Below are 15,881 nucleotides of genomic sequence, written 5' to 3' on the forward strand. Positions count from 1 at the left end.
TGACTTTGGTGCGAATAAAGATGCCAAAAAGTAAATGATTATGATTAGATTTATCAAGAGCTTCAGCATCTTGCATTGTTGATTTTTTTTTTTTTGAAGGTTTGGGGACCAAATAATTTGGTACAATGTAATTTTAGAAGAAAGGTGTTAATGTTCCACACTTGCAATATTAAATGCTGTGTAATTTCATATAATTTCCCTTTTTAAAATAAAAGATATCAACCTCCAGCTGTAAACTGAGAAATTTTCAGCTTTCTTTTCAAGAAGTTCTGAAAGTCTTTCCACAATAATTAAATGGCAGAATAGTTTAACAAGATGATTCATACTAAAAATCAAATATGGCACATCTTTTCTTAAACAAAAAGGGTATGAGGTAGAAAACAGAAGTGACTAGACAGTAAGATACCAAATATTGTGACACTGTAGTGTAGCTATAAGCAAGGTTTTTAACAGTTTACATTTATATTCAATACTTCCACTGTTGGAAAATCACAATATACACACAATATAGTAGTGTGTGTTACACAAACTTTTGTACAAAATGGGGAGCAGTTTGTGCGTTAGAAGAGTGAACTGTTCCTTAAAATAAATGGATAGTGTATATATTGTAAAATTCTCCATTATTCAGAGGGCCAACACAAGACTTATGCACGATTAAGTTCTGTTTTGAAAGGTTAAGTAGGACTTAGGGGCTGCAGAAATCTTGTTTCGGATCTCTGCTTAGGAGCAAGTTTCACCCCGTATGTGAAAACTGCACATTCAGCACTTATGACCTTTGACATAGTTATTAGTAAGGAACATGTATGGTGCAAAATTCAACTCTAACAACTCAGCAGAAATTAGTGGCATATTGTGTGTTACTTGAAAACATTCTATGGTATATTTAATGAATCTTATTTTTATACTCCACAGAGTAGAAAACATGTCTATGAGGTTAGAAGAAGTGAATGAAAGAGAACATTTTATGAAAGCTTCTCTTCAGACAGTTGACCTTCGACTTTCTCAACTGGAAGAGCTATCTGGTCGGATGGTGAATGCGCTCGAAAAGCTGGTGGGTATTGACAAATCTGAGTTGACGCATACACGCTCACGAGCTTCTTCTGAATGTGATGCCGCTTACCTCCTGAGGCAAAGCAGTGTCAACAGCTCTGATGGCTACAGCATGTACAGATATCACGTCAGTGGCGATGAGTTAACATTTGATGATAGCATCACCCCGACGTCACCAGCCATGGGATTGCGCAAAAAAGCCTATTATTTTGGAATGAAAGAAGAGAAAGATTGTGCAGACTCAAAGATGCAGCTGGTTCCAGAACGTCAGGGTAGTCTCCGCTATATCTCCAGTGCGGATACAGTTGCCACTACAGATTACAAGAAATCTACATTAGAAATTGCACAGAATGTCACTAGACCCCGATCTGATTCAGATATTTGTGTTTCATCTGATGACAAGCAAGGGATTTCCAAGAGTGATGAAACAATTCCCCAAAGCATAAACCAAACAGATATTGTTATGAATGGACAGTCAGTCACAAGACCAGATTTTCAGAACACTCATTTAACAGTAGAAAGGACCAAGTTAGAAGCTACCATCTCTTATCCCTTGGACAAGTCTAAGGCAATGCGCTATTACCCTGCTGAAGCATTCAATGCTTGTCAAACAACCATGCTAAAGTCAAGGAGCTTTATATTTGCACATGGAGGGAAGCTGGTTGGAGGGGTCAACAACTGGACCACAGACTATAACACCATAATGGATCAAGTGTGCCCTTCCACAGTTAAACAGTGGACTAGTGAGTGGAAATACCAGGTTGAACAGAAACTTTCTAATGAACCTAGTCCAGAATATCCTGGTGGGTCTGAAGCAGAAAGGCAAGCAGAGCAGAAACAGTTACTGACAGATACAGAAGATGACGGCGATGTTGGCGAAGCAGGTGTCAGTGCCTCTCATATTTCTACACCTGTCACTGACAGGACTGAGATAGAAAACTTACTGTCAGTGAAGCCAGACAGGACTGGTAGATTCCCATCTGTACGATCAAAGAGTTTACACAGCCATTCTCGGAAAGCCAAGTCTATTAAGGACAAATTAAATAGACCAGGACACGCCAGCAGTGTAACTAATCTAGTGGTGGCCTGTGGCAGTGCAACAGAAGAGAAAAAAGCTAAGCAAGAAATCACTTCCACAGAAACTGAGTGCTAAAATGGCTCACACTCCATGTGGCAGTGATGGTCAAAAATTTGTTTGGATTAGTTTAACAAATATACCACACTGAACAGAAATGTTTGAAAATTTAATTCCTAAAAAATCTTGCATTTACTGATTTTCTGTATTTTTTATTCTGTAGAAATGTTAGTCCCCTGTTCTCAAACAAACACTTTGGGATTTGGGTGAAAGGAAGACATGCGCTTTAGGGGTGGATGTAAGGCTAGGCATGATAAGAAAATGCCAAGTGGGCCAGATCTTTCTGGGGTCCGTTGGTTTCCACATTCATTTATTGACTGAGTCTTTATTAGAGCTGGTTGAAAACTGGAAAATATTTTCATAAAAAATTGAGAAAATTATCTCCCTTTTTCATTGGAAAACTGCTAAATTCAAACTTTTTGGACTAGCTTTATCTTCAGATGTGCACCTGATTTCCTTATGGATGTAGTCTTTAAAGAAAAAAGTACTGAATGCAAAGGAAAGTTTTGCAATCTCCTTGATTTCACGAATAGCTCTTCATTAAATTACCAAGGAATGCACATCAGAAGTGACTTTCAGTTAATAAAATAGACACAAACTGAGTTAAAACACACACAAAATGCAGGTTTCTCCGATAACAGGACTTGGAAGCCATCAGTTTGGTCTGGTACCAAAATATTTCACCTGTCTTTGAACATGGGTGATGGCATCTTGTTTTCTGTTACTCTGAGGAGTATCCTCCTTAGCATGCCAACTCTCTGCATGCACTCATGCAAACACCCCCCTCCCCTCCATTAGTCTGTCAAAACTAATTGCCTTAAGCTGAGCATCATACTGGAAATACTGCTTTCTGGAGGCTCGGTTTTGGGAACTACATATATTTTTAACTGGCAGTGATCATTGTTTCAAAACACTTAGTGGGGATTGAAGTGGGAAAATAAGAGTCCAAGACCTGCATCAGTGGCTTGCATCACCAGAGGTTACAGTGGAGCCTCATAGTAATTGGAATTTGTTTTATTTAAATAAATAAGTACAACTGTAAAATGAGTGACAGGTACTGATAAAGTACATACACACCTTTATTCCAGACAAATCGAATGCAACAAACCTTTCTTCCTTCAGGAATTTCATTTTGATGGACAATAGGGGCACAAGTGGCAGGCAATAAAACACTTGAAGCTTGTTTTTAGGTGCTTCAAAACCATGATCAATTTTTTGTTGGTCATATTTTCTATGTTTTCCTTCTCTTGTGAAAATACAGCCTGAACAGCCACTTCGGTTTTATTACTGTGAATCCCACCCGTGTCTTTATGTGAAGATTTATTGTATAGGAAGATCAGGTTGTTTTCCCTCAAAATCTATATAAATTTCTCTCTCCCCAAATGAGAGTAGAAATTGAATAGTTTTCTTTGAATTTACAAAACAATGTACATAGGGAAAACAAAATAAACTCCATAAAATAAGCTCTGCTCCTCCCTTTCATCTTCCATGAAGGGGGCCTAAATTTCACAATTTCTAGTCACTATTTTCCCAACTCACATCTTTCAAATGTGAGTCATCATTCAAAGGTATTGTGAAGTGCAGTACTAAAATGTACTTGTTTCTGGCAATTTTGTTGATGTTATATTTTAATTACATAGTTCTTATTTGTTACTTTCCAGAACTACTCTTCTAAAATATTCACGGCAGCCCCCATATTGTAGGGTAAATGCACCATTTAACAAGATAAGAAAGAAAACAAGCTAACTGACTTTCAAAGTTATTTTCCTTACAGACTGCTGTTCAAAGGTTTACATTCAAGTCCTGCTGTTAGTAATCAGGATTTTTGCATGCACTATTTTGAAATGGTAGAATTTAATATGTATTTTCTTCTATCATCAGATCCACTGTAGCATGGGGCCTGGTGTTTACAATTAAACTTCTACTACAATATTGGCAAAAGAAAGGAAGGTGGGGTGTGTGTGTCAAGATTCTAGTAAGATGTCAGCTGACTCATGTTTTTGTCATTAGGCTCAAATATCTCCATATAAAATGTGTTCCTATACTATACAGTGCCGCCAAACTTAAACGAAACGGACAGTTATAGAAGTTCATTCTTCACTAGGTACGGCCCTTCTCCCTGCTGTTGTTCTGCACATGGTTGTCACGGTTATGGGTACCTGAACACAGGATTTTTTTTTCATAAGGGCTTTTTTATTCAGTTTCTCAGAATTTGAGATTTGCTGTTGTAAAATGGAATGGCATTTGATATCGTTGCACCTCTACACTGCTGTATGACAGTTTGATGCAATTTCATGGTCATTTTATATATTAGATAAAATATTTGTTCTGATTTGCAGATGCCTTTTATTGTTTGCCTGTAAACTCTTGCCAGAAACTGATTCATCAGCAAACTCAAGTGACACAAAGGTTTTCAGCATTTTTGCTAAATGAGCAGTATCCATTTCAGTGTGTTGCATGCATCTTGTTGGAACATCTTTATAAATTGTGTTAAACCATGCTTTATTTGCCCAGAGTCACTTTCTAATGTTAAATCATTAATTTATCTCAAATTAACCATTAAATTAGACTAACATGGAACTCTTAAATGACTTTTTAAACTTTGTACTTATTGATTTTCTTTGTGTACAAATAACCAGTTATATTAGCTTCTCTAGGAACAATCCAAAAAGATATGAAATAATAAATACAATGTAACAAATTTGTCACTGTAAGGATACTGAAAACACTGCAGCCTGTCTGTTCTTTTTTACAGAATACATGAAGTAAATCTTTTCTAAAGCAAAAATTCAGTTAGTGGTTGCCAGTAATTTTGATTTAGATGGGATTCTGTGGAGTGATACCTTTATAAGGCCTTGATCCTGCAATTCTAGTGAATATATAAATAAATGTTGGCTTCTTTTTATTTGCCTTCTGGTTCATGTTTTCGAGCTTTTTTCCTCCACAACCATGAGGGCTAGAAACTTTTTAAAAAATGTGACTGAAAATTTCAGGTTTTGTGACTCCAGGAGCTTTAAGAGAAACACCAAATATCATGAGATTCATAATTAAATCAAGATAGTTGGCAATGCTGGTTCAGTCAGGCTGTATCTTGAGATGGTGAACAGGCACTAAGGAATCTAGCTTGACTGGCACTTAAGATCTAAATAGATCAAATCTGATCATGAATCAGTGAAACTCAAGAGCTACAGCTGGTTGGAAAATGGGAATTCCTTTTCACTAAATGTGGAAATTTTGGTTTTCATTTGAATCCAAAACAATGTTTCCACCAAAAGGAAATCTAAAAAAACCCTCCTGTTTCAGAACAATTAAAATGGATTATTTTTGAAAAATGCAGGGGGGCTGGCAAGGCCAGCAGGCAGCTTGAAAGTTGGGGAGCTTGCCAGCCAACCTGCTGTGGAGCAGAGGATCCAGAAGCAAATGGAGAGATAGGCGGGCTGTCTGGAAACTGGCCTGGTTTTGTCAAAAATATTGATGGAATTGACACAGTGAACATGTTGATTCCATCAAATCAGCATTTTCCAGTGGAGAACTTCTCCAGTGCAAACATTTTCCATTGCCTTTAAACCTCATGATCCTCAGCTGAACAGGTCATTTTTTAAAGAGTAGAACTGCACTATAAAATTGGTTTCAATCTATTCCTTAATGGATGTTTGTTCACATCATAGAACCATTATACATAAGAAATGAGATTGCACATTTGTAATTTTGTCTGTAGAGGGCTAATGCTGAAACAAAATGCTGTTGCAGATCTGGTGTGCTATAAATCAGGTGTAATTTTTAAAGATATGGAGGTACTGGTAAAGTTGATAAATGCAATTTCAGGCTTGGTTTCTGAGTGTGTGTTCTTTTGTTGTTTTGTTTTTTTGGCAAAGTCTGCAATGCTGTTGGAAGAAGGGGCTTTATGCTAAAGTTTTGTATTTTTCCCCTCGTTTTATACTTTTAAAAGATGCTAGTAGCCTAGCTCACCTAATGGACTCATGCAGTAACACATTATGTACAGTTTACATGCAATGGAGAAAAAAAAATCTTTATAAAGAAACCAAATTCAAGTGCAAGCTTCCAAGGGCTAGAACATGATACATTTACTTAGGCAGAGTTATACCTTAACTTCTCAAATAATCCAATTGATTTCAATGAGTCTGCTCAGTGTAGATAATCAAAGAAATATTCTCCCTGTACTCTTAAGGAAAAATACTTTAATGGTGTCTGTTAGAAAGAGAAGGCTATGACAATGTATCTTTCCTTAAGAGACAGCTTCAAATTAAACAAGACAAACAATAGTCATTGCAGACACACCATGATATAGATACACAGTGACAGGACACAAACAGGACTCGCATATATAAGGGCAAAACTGTCATGTTAGATTACAAAAGCATATTTTATCACCTGTAGAAGACAAACATTTGTAATTATGTACTCTGTCAAGTTCTGTTCATGTTATGTGACTTCATCATAACCAGTACCCTAATCGAACTGGGAATCAAGCCAAGAGTTTGTGTTGGGGATCTCTTGCTTTAAATAAATAAAAAATGAAAACAAATTGTGAACATCTTGAAGGATGAAGAAAAGATGGTAGCAACAAATTGTTGAAGTATTTTGTCCTTTTGGGTCAACTCATTCATGAGAGCAACTCTCAAAAATCTGTCTCGTCTTTGACTTTACCTTCAGTGACCTTTTTGAATGTTAAGGGTGCTTTCAGCGCAGAATACAGAAGATGAGACAAGCTGCACCATTTCTCACGTAACAAACCCACACGGGATTTTAGCTTATAAAACAGGACCTGTCTCCAATAGAAAAGCAGAAGAAGATTTGTAGAGGTGTTATCTGGAACTGCCATGAAAAGAGTATCACAACAGCAAGAGTTTTTGCAGAGAACTGTACTCTTAGAATAGAAAGTGGTTGATTCCAGAAAAGATGCAGGGTAGAAATACTGCAAGAGATGACTTAGCATTGTCTTTAAAATGTCAAATAAAAAAAAAAACTTAAATGAGCAAGTACAGAATGAAATGTGGGGAATTGCATGCCAAGATTTAATCTGCAGTGCCCTTTACAAGCCGCACCATATGATTTTAAAAATACAGGATTTTTTCTTTTTCCAACTCCACCACCAGAACATGATGATCAAGTAAAGTTCTCCATTGATGTCAGTTGGGTGTTTTGTCTGGATCAGGCAAGCCCTGAAATCTCAACCCTTTATTTAATACTCACAAAAACTTCTAGGACCATATTTTACACCCAGATATTCCCATGCAGCCCTATTAAGTTTAACAAGAACATAATTTGCTCATGGTACTAATGCTGGATGCTATGTGCATCATGTGTCTTAATCTGGGCTTTTCCCAACAAGTCAACAAAATACTTATGTAATTGTGATGACACAAGACTACCATGATTTTTTAAGAGCTTTTCCTGTTACTGATTCAAACGTGAGCTCTGACACAGAACAATGGCAGTATACAGGCCAAAATTGTTAACCTACTTTACATAAAGTAAGTAAACAGTTGCCAAATATTAGTGATTAGCTTGGCAGCTAATTACCTGTGGATCTGAATACTTTTAGGCACCCAATTTAGGTTTTCTTAGAAGTAAAACTAAAATTAGAACTATGATAATAAATTAAATGAATTTTTGTAATTGAATGTGTAGTTTGCAACCCAAACATTACACTATAATGCATAAGAATGAAAACATGAAAGCGACTGGTATGTTATCTCTGTTCCAGCTTGATTGGGGCGGGGGTTGGGGGGGAAGGGTGAGTAAACAAACAGCACAAACAATTAAAAATAAATGTAATAGTGTGATGAAATTAGTTTTATTTTAAATAGTTAATAATGACCCTTTACTAATACATCCAAATCCATAAAAACCAGTCAATCAGAATGACTGAATACACACCATTTATCATTGGCTGAGTTATGCAGATAAGTCATAGGTCTGCATCCTGAATACCTGGAAGTTTCATCTCTATCTGCTGTGTCTTTTCTGATGGTTGACTGGCTCTTACTATCATCAGAAACCCCAAACTGAGACACAGCCTTTCCAGTTTTTAAAGGATGACTTTCCACTGCAGATGCCAAGTTCATATACTGGATGATCACATGATTATTTCCATAACATCCACATGTTTGCCAGCTAAACAATCTGAATATTCAGCTTCTGGCTTTCCTGATAACCACCACAGGCACTATCAGAAGTGGGTTTTTTGTTTGTGTAAAAAACAAAAACAAAAAAACCACACTTCCAAAATCGAGTGTGACAAACCGTGAAACCTTTAAATACTTTGCATTTTCACTTAAAGGATGAAAGACAAAACATGAGTAGAAACTGTTTCTCATTTTTTCCCATTGCTCCTTATTTGTCCATTTGGCTAAGTCTGCTCTAACATCTGGCTGACAACTTATCAGTAGAGTTCTTCATCTGGTGGTTAGACTCAAGCTATTTGCATTATGTAGGTTACTGCAGCCTAACCTAGAACAAGGATCTTCATGACAGCTTGTACTGGGTGAGACAAAATGTAGTCCTCATGGCCAAACTCACTGAAGTTGTGCTGCCTTGGAAGTTATTCTTTGCATATCTTACAATTTGCACCATCCCCAGATATGAATCTCAGCAAAAGGTTCAAAGCAAAAAAGGAGGAGACAGACTTCACCAAAAGGGGAGTCTGCCAGTGCTTGCTAAAAAGCAGGAAAAGATGCATTTTCCCAAAAGACTCATGCATAATAGGAGCTGTATGAGAACAAATTAAATCAAACTCCAAACCAGAAACAGACACAAAACCATGATCTGCAGTTTGTAGCTTTTTACAATGTACAGAAATATACAATTGTCCATTAAATAGAAATATTTTCCAGAGCTGTAATTTTAGGTTTCTTCTTCGTAAGATTTTATTACTACATTCAGCACCCAAGTTCTGAAGGCACATATATTTTTATGCTGAGAGGTAGTGGTGAGTGCATGGATCATTAAGCCTCTTTAGCATCATTTAACATGACTATCAGGACAAGTTAATCAAAAACCCACCACCTAAGACAAAAGGGGTTGTGAACCTACCCAGGAGTTTTGCATTGAGAGGGCAGCAGGGTTTTGCTGAGTATTGTACTGTCTGGGTTGGGGGTCTTTGGGGGAAAAGGGGAAGGCAGAGCAGACAAAAATGAGACTCAGAGGAAGGAAGAGAGCCAAGCACAGTGTGACCGTGGCAAAGCCTTGAGGAAGGTTCTGGGTCTGGTGCTACCCAAGAGTCTTGAGACTGTAAGCAAATAAGCTAGCCCTCTGTTCGTTTTTCTTTGTCCTGTATTTCTTGTAAATAAACAAGACTGCATCAAAGAAAATAACAGACGCTGTCATCAATTTCTGCTTCCAACTGAAACATTTTCAGGGCCCAAAACTTTGACTAGGCAGTTGGGTCAAAAAAAAGGCAATACTATATTCTTATTGTATAGGTATACAGAGATTACGAGACAATTTAAAAATAAAAAGTTAACCTCGCTTTTCCACGTCACTTGACCTTTTGGATTTGTGGGTACACAAAGTACAAAGACGGCTCAGTAACGTAAATTGTTCCCACAGATAACTGCAAGCACAAAAAGTAAAGCCAGGTTGAGGCTGGGGTCAAAGATCCTGATTCTAACCCCATTAAGATCAATTCAGTTGACTTCAATGGACTTTGGATAAGGGCCAAGTCCAGTCAGGAGCAGGAACTCCTAGTCCTTAGCTTTAAGCACTAAGGAAGGTAAATTCCTCCATGAAAACAAAGAGCAACGGGTTAACTGTACAGTAAAGAAGGCAGGATCTCACTCCCCTCCTCCCCCCACAATGTGGGCTTTGTGTTTCCCCTTTGTGACTGTGGGGACTACGGCCAAATGACAACCAGTTACATTTTACTGCGTAACACCCAATTGCCATTCCAACCCAGTCCACAATCATTTTTACGGTTTGTCTACATGGAAAGTTACTGGCATAATTATACAAGTGTATTTATACTATACCAGTATAAATCCCCATGTAGACACACTGACTCTGGAATAAGAATGTCTTTCTGCTTTAGTGTGTTGCTTTGGCAGTAGCATAAGCTAAACTGGAAAAAGCGTGTCCATATGGGAAGTTATACCAATAGAATTATATCAGTAAATTTCCCTGTATAGACAAGTCCTTCATGTACTTGAGCCTGTAAGTTTCTCAGCACTCTAACCCTGAGCCTACAAAGCACATGCTTAGCTTTAAGCCTGTGAACAGGCCCATAATTTTAATGTTTAAGCACATGCTTGCTGGATCAGGGCCAGCATGTGCAGTACATTGCAGTACAGAGCTGTTTGAGCAAAATATATTTTGTGCTCCCACATGTTAATACATGAGTTCTATATTCATCTCCCTCTGTGCCCAAATTCTATATGTTATACAGTACTACTGCAAAACTATTTAAATACTCCACAGCATTGTGGAGGAAGGTCCTGTATATTAGAAATACAGCTCAACTATTCCATAAAATCTACCTCAGAAAATCACAGGCAGCCCATTTTTTTTCCTTTTGGCCTATGATTTTAGCTAAAGACAGAATGCTGCTTGCGGATTTAGTGATCTCAATCCCCTTTGGATTACAACTAACTAAAAAATTACCCATGACAACTAAATCCTATCACACTTCACAGGCCAATTTCAATGAAATTTCTCACAGGAGTAAAGTGGTGTTTTTTGTTTTTTTTTTAAAATGTGCATAAGTGTTTGCTTAATTTTCCATCATCAAACCTCTTGTGGAAAGTATAAGCTGTCAGGGTTCATTGAGGGATAACACTACCATTCAGTGGTTCACTTAAGTGTATGCGTATCTTTTTAAAATTAAGTACATGCCTAAAACCCATGTACTTTGCTTCACTTTTTTAAGCACCCTTCCTGCCTAAGTATATTTCTTGAATCAGGGCTACGGAATCTATGGATTTAATTCAACATGCCTAATGGGAATAGAATTAGAATATGGCCATAGAGTCTGATTCTTCTCCCACTAAGGGATAGACTAGCTAGCTATTACATTCTTGTTTCAGATTTCTCTTTGATCCTGGTAAGTAAGATTGCATGAGAAGGGGATGGGGGAGGGGAGGGGCATTAAAGTTTTTCCAAAAGTGATGTAAGTACACCCATAGCTGCCTATGACAGGGAATGGAAAAGCCTGAGGTTTTCTTCTGGAACGAACGCACGTACCACACACACGTTTTACCCAGTCAAACAAATATTACATATGGTGTTACATATATATTTTATTGTTTGTTTGAAATCTTGAACGTAAGCTATTCCTGACAAAGTAACTTTTGACAACAGTGGGATTCCAGGTGCCAAAAGCTGCCTTTGCTGTAGCCTATTGGATGCCACTATCACAGCTGCGGTGCTGCTGCCATGAGGTCCATAGCCACACCCAATGGCCTGAGATTTTGAAACCAGGCCTGAAACCCTCCAGAAGGCTGTCGTCTCAGGCCAGAAGCCAGCTCTGGGGACTCATGGGCCGGATATCTCAAAAGCAGCTTGTCTAGTTAACCTCAAAACGTGCGTGCATGAACAAAACCCCCACTCTAGGTGGTTGCTGAAGCAGAAAGGACCTTGTCCAGGGAGGTGGGGCAAAATCAGGCTTGTAAGTTGAAAGCCACAGCAGCAGCCACAGCCGTAGGGGCCCGCCGAGGGAGGGAGGCTGCTCCCCCCTCCCTGGGGCTGGCAAGGCTGAGGCTGTGCAGAGCCAAGCCCCGGGGAAAGCGGGGAGATCACCGAGATCCCGCTCGGGGCTGCTGCTTGGCACATGGCCCCGGAACGGCCCCGCCTGTCCTGCGGAGTGGGGGTGGGGACACACACGTAGCAGGGGAAGGGGCTTGGGAAAGCGGCTGGGGGAGGGGAACGCCTCTGGGGGCGGCCGCTTGGCCCCTCCGCGCTGCCGTACAGACTCAGCCTCGCCTCCAACATGGCCGCCCAGGCCCCAGCCTCCGGGGCCCAGCAAGGCCGCAGCAGCCGCCGCCTCCTGCTGCCGGGGGCAGGGAGCTGCTAGGGCTGGGAGGCTACCCTCACACGCCCCCGCCCCCACGCCGGCCCGCAGGGGCGGGAGCAGCGGGGTTGACGCGGGCTCCATGAGGGGCCGGGGCCGCCGCAGGCCGGACCTGCCCAGCCGGCTGACTCCTCCCTTGGGAACGGGGGCGCAGTGGTGCTGCCTTCTGCCGCCTCGTAACTCCAGAGCGCCGGGAACCTGCAGCTCTGGGCCGGGGGGGGCTCGAGGGCTCGGACCCCGCCTGGCTCGGGCAGGACTGGGGGCTCACCCCGCTGTTTGCCTCACCCGGGGAGCAGCCTCCTGCGGGGGCTGCCGGGGGCAGGCGCAATGTTTTCGCTCAAGCCAGCCAAACCCACCTTCAAGTCCTACCTTCTGCCGCAGGTAACTGGCCTTTCTGTCCATTTCCCCCCACGGCGTAGGGCGCTAGAGCTGCGGGCAGAGGACGGGTCTCCTCGGGGTGCCTTCCCCCGAGCTTCGCACAGGGCTTCCCTCCTTCTCCTCAGCAACACTGATCAGCCCGGTAATGGCTCTCGGCGGTGTTTAAAAAGCACCTGCGCGTGAGCCGGACCCCTCTTCGGCTGTGCGGGGAAAACTTTCCTTGGGTAGCGCCCCGCGAGCGAAGGTAGCAGCAACCCTGGACTTGGCCGGTTTTTGTCTAGGTCTGTCTTCCCAATCAGGCACAAACTCTATGTAGATTCATTTATGTTGCGACTACAGGCAAGCAACAACTTTTTAACGAAAACACAATCATGATCTAATTAAAGTTTGTCAACCTAAGAAAAGTTTGGATGGTTTGTACTAACTTTAGCTGTATGTGAACGACTTTCCTTTCCTTTCTACAGTGATTAGGTGCTAGAACCTTGTTTTGGCACTAGTCAAATGTTGGAACATAAGTGCTTGTTCCTTATATGCAAATATTTAAGCTGCTGCAGTACTCATTAAACTTATTGTCACTAACTTGAAATCAAAAACTGACAATAAAACAAGAAAATGCTATGTTTCAGTAAAACTAGTATGAAAAGGTTCTAAACTTCAGTGTGAGTTTCTGGAGTGCATTAAACAAGGAGTGACTTTTAAATCTAGATTTATGGGGTGTGGCTTACTAGTTAAAAAGTTGGATGCGCTGTCATATTAATACGCATGGCCAAATATAGAAAACTGGATATTTTTTCACATTTTTTCATAAAGTAGAAATGACAATGAAAAATGTTTTTTTTGTTTTGTTTTGTTTTTTTCTGGGAAGGGCATCCTTATCTCTATGGCAAATGTAAACAGTTACATTGTGTCAACTGAGGTTTTCTGTACCTGCTTAAACTAATGATAAGGGTTGGGTATTTTTTTTTTTAAGGTCTAGAATTTAAACATAAAATTGTTTATAAGATGCCTTTTAAAAATAATCAAATTTAGGCTTTGATCTTATAGATAGATGCTTACACTTGCGTAGAACCTCATTTAAATCACTGGGAGTCTGTGCAGGCACATGCATAGATCTTTTTGCAGGACCAGCAATTTAGGGCCTCTCCAGACAGGCTCTTACTGGAACCCCAAAGACTAGATTTAGTCATGTGCTCAAGTTTACACACGATGAGTAGTTCCATTAAAGTCTATGGAGTGTGTAGCATAAACATGTGTGTAAATCTCTGCAGAATTGGGACCTGAACCTTAGGACTCAAAAACTTTTAAACTAAAAAAGTGGTTCCAAGAAGATCAGAAAATCTATGTACATCTTTAATTTTATAAGTATTTTACTTTTTTGTGGTGTTGCTATTGTGTTTCAGGTTGAAGACAAAATAACCCCAGAGCCCAAGATTAAAAAACTGGAACCAGTACTTTTGCCAGGTAAATATTAATCAAGGATTTGTCAGAGGTCTACATCGGGCTGTTTTTTTAAGTGCCTTCTATTCACTCTGGTAGTATTTGTAGGATTAATAGCGTGCACGTAACTCTATTTTTCTCTACTGTTTGACCGGTAATTAATAACTTTTAATTTACCCTTGAAGTAGTAATTAAGGGAGTGCAGCTTGTAACTCAGTAAGAAAATCTACTGACTCTTGTCTGTGCGAGATTTTCTAATTTTGTTTCGATAACTCTTGAAACTAAACATAGGTAGGTGTTCATTTTGTTACAGTTTTGTAAATTTCATGCCTTGTTATTGCTTATCTGCAACAGGTAAGCACTGTAATTTGATAGCCTTTGTGACACAGTGTTTAGGGGTTTTTCTCTTTGGATCACCAGATTTAGGCTCTGATTTTGCAGTTGGATCCACATGGGCAGACCTTTGTGCCTCTGGTTAGCCCTGCCTGTGTGACCTGGGTTGGAGCTCTGTGTTAAAGCCTTCATTCTTTTTCTCTTACTGAATATCCAGTATCTGGTTCTAAGCTTTTTGAACCTGTAAAATAGTTGGAAATACTAATGCATAATACTGTTTCAAGAGAGTGTGATGGAAGGAAGGAGTAGCTTTTTATCATTCTTTATAATCAGTAGTTCATATCAGAATCCAAGATGTCCCACTGTTTGTACCACCTCTTTATTAAGAAAATAAAACCTCTGATTTAGCTATATTATCTCAGAGAAACATGAAAGTATAAAATCTTGCTCTGACATTAAAAATTCCATATACTAGAGATGTTATTTGAATCACAAACTGTTCCTTACTAATTAGAGCAATAAGTATGGTGGTCGATTGAAAACGTTGCTTGGATTTTGTGGAAGTATTTTTGCTAGAACAGATCTAAGCATATATATTTAAATACAGATAAGAAAAATAGATGACCTAAAGTATCACTTATTTTAGTGGGACATTGTTATCATGGTTAAAGAATAATTAGATAAATTAGATGTATTCAAGTCAGCAGGGCCTGATGAAATTCATCCTAGAGTACTTAAGGAACTAGCTGAAGCAATCTTGGAGCCATTAGTAATTATCTTTGAACTCCTGGAGGACAGTAGAGTTCCCTAAAGATGGCAGAAGGGCAAACATAGTACCTATCTTTAAAAAGGGGAGGGAGAAGGACCCAGAGAATTATAGACCTATCAGCCTGACTTCAATACCTGAAAGATACTGGAGCAAATTATTAAACAGTCAGTTTGTAAGGACTTGGAGGATAATGGGATTATAAGGAATAGTTAACATGGATTTGTAAAGAAAAAATCATGCCACACCAATTTAATTTCTTTCTTTGATAGGATTACCAACCTAGTGGATAGTGCGGAAGCAGTAGTCATGATATATCTTGATTTTAATAAGGCTTTTGATACAGTTCTGCATGACAGTCTCATAAGTAAACTAGGGAAATGTGGCCTAGATGAAATTATTATAAGGTGGGTGCACAACTGGTTGAAAGACCATACTCGGAGTAGTTAGGCATGGTTTGCTGGGAGGGCATATCTAGTGGGGTCCCGCAGAGGTCAGTGCTGGGATCAGTATTAGTCAATATTTCCATTAGTGAGTTGGATAATGGAGTAGAGAGTATTCTTATAAAATCTTCAGATGGGCTGGGAGGGTTTGCAAGCATTTTGGCAGCCAGTTTTAAAATTTAAAATAACTTTGACAAATTGGAGAATTGGTCTGAATTTAACAAGATGAAATTCAAAACAGAGAAGTGCAAAGTACTTCACTTAAGAAGGAAAAATCAAATGCACAACTACAAAATGAGGGATAATTGTCTAGGT

The 15,881-nt window shown here is 39.5% G+C and overlaps 2 protein-coding genes and 1 long non-coding RNA gene across 4 annotated transcripts in view; 2 read left to right on the forward strand and 1 right to left on the reverse strand.

The window, feature by feature from the left end:
- Positions 1-4,747, forward strand: part of TRPM1 (transient receptor potential cation channel subfamily M member 1) — a 72,730-nt gene extending 67,983 nt beyond the window's left edge. Inside the window, exon 24 of the mRNA XM_084641462.1 lies at positions 913-4,747. Within this exon, the coding sequence (XP_084497588.1) occupies positions 913-2,203 (1,291 nt within the window). The 3' untranslated portion in view covers positions 2,204-4,747. The remainder of the gene's footprint in view (positions 1-912) is intronic.
- Positions 1-15,881, reverse strand: part of LOC311527461 — a 46,615-nt gene that overhangs the window by 27,599 nt on the left and 3,135 nt on the right. The window contains exon 1 of one of the 2 annotated variants that reach the window (XR_014713338.1): positions 12,579-12,921. The exons of the other annotated variant lie outside the window; for it this stretch is intronic. This is a non-coding gene — a long non-coding RNA (uncharacterized lncRNA). Of the gene's footprint in view, positions 1-12,578; positions 12,922-15,881 lie in introns of those variants that run through there. 2 annotated transcript variants of the gene reach the window in all.
- The window catches only part of MTMR10 (myotubularin related protein 10), a 67,707-nt gene continuing 63,918 nt past the window's right edge, over positions 12,093-15,881 (forward strand). Inside the window, exons 1-2 of the mRNA XM_084641463.1 lie at positions 12,093-12,590; positions 13,988-14,048. Of these exons, the coding sequence (XP_084497589.1) occupies positions 12,537-12,590; positions 13,988-14,048 (115 nt within the window). The 5' untranslated portion in view covers positions 12,093-12,536. The remainder of the gene's footprint in view (positions 12,591-13,987; positions 14,049-15,881) is intronic.

This window comes from Lepidochelys olivacea, assembly GCF_965140295.1.
Source record: "Lepidochelys olivacea isolate rLepOli2 genome assembly, chromosome: 10".
In the NCBI taxonomy this organism is placed as follows: domain Eukaryota; kingdom Metazoa; phylum Chordata; order Testudines; family Cheloniidae; genus Lepidochelys; species Lepidochelys olivacea.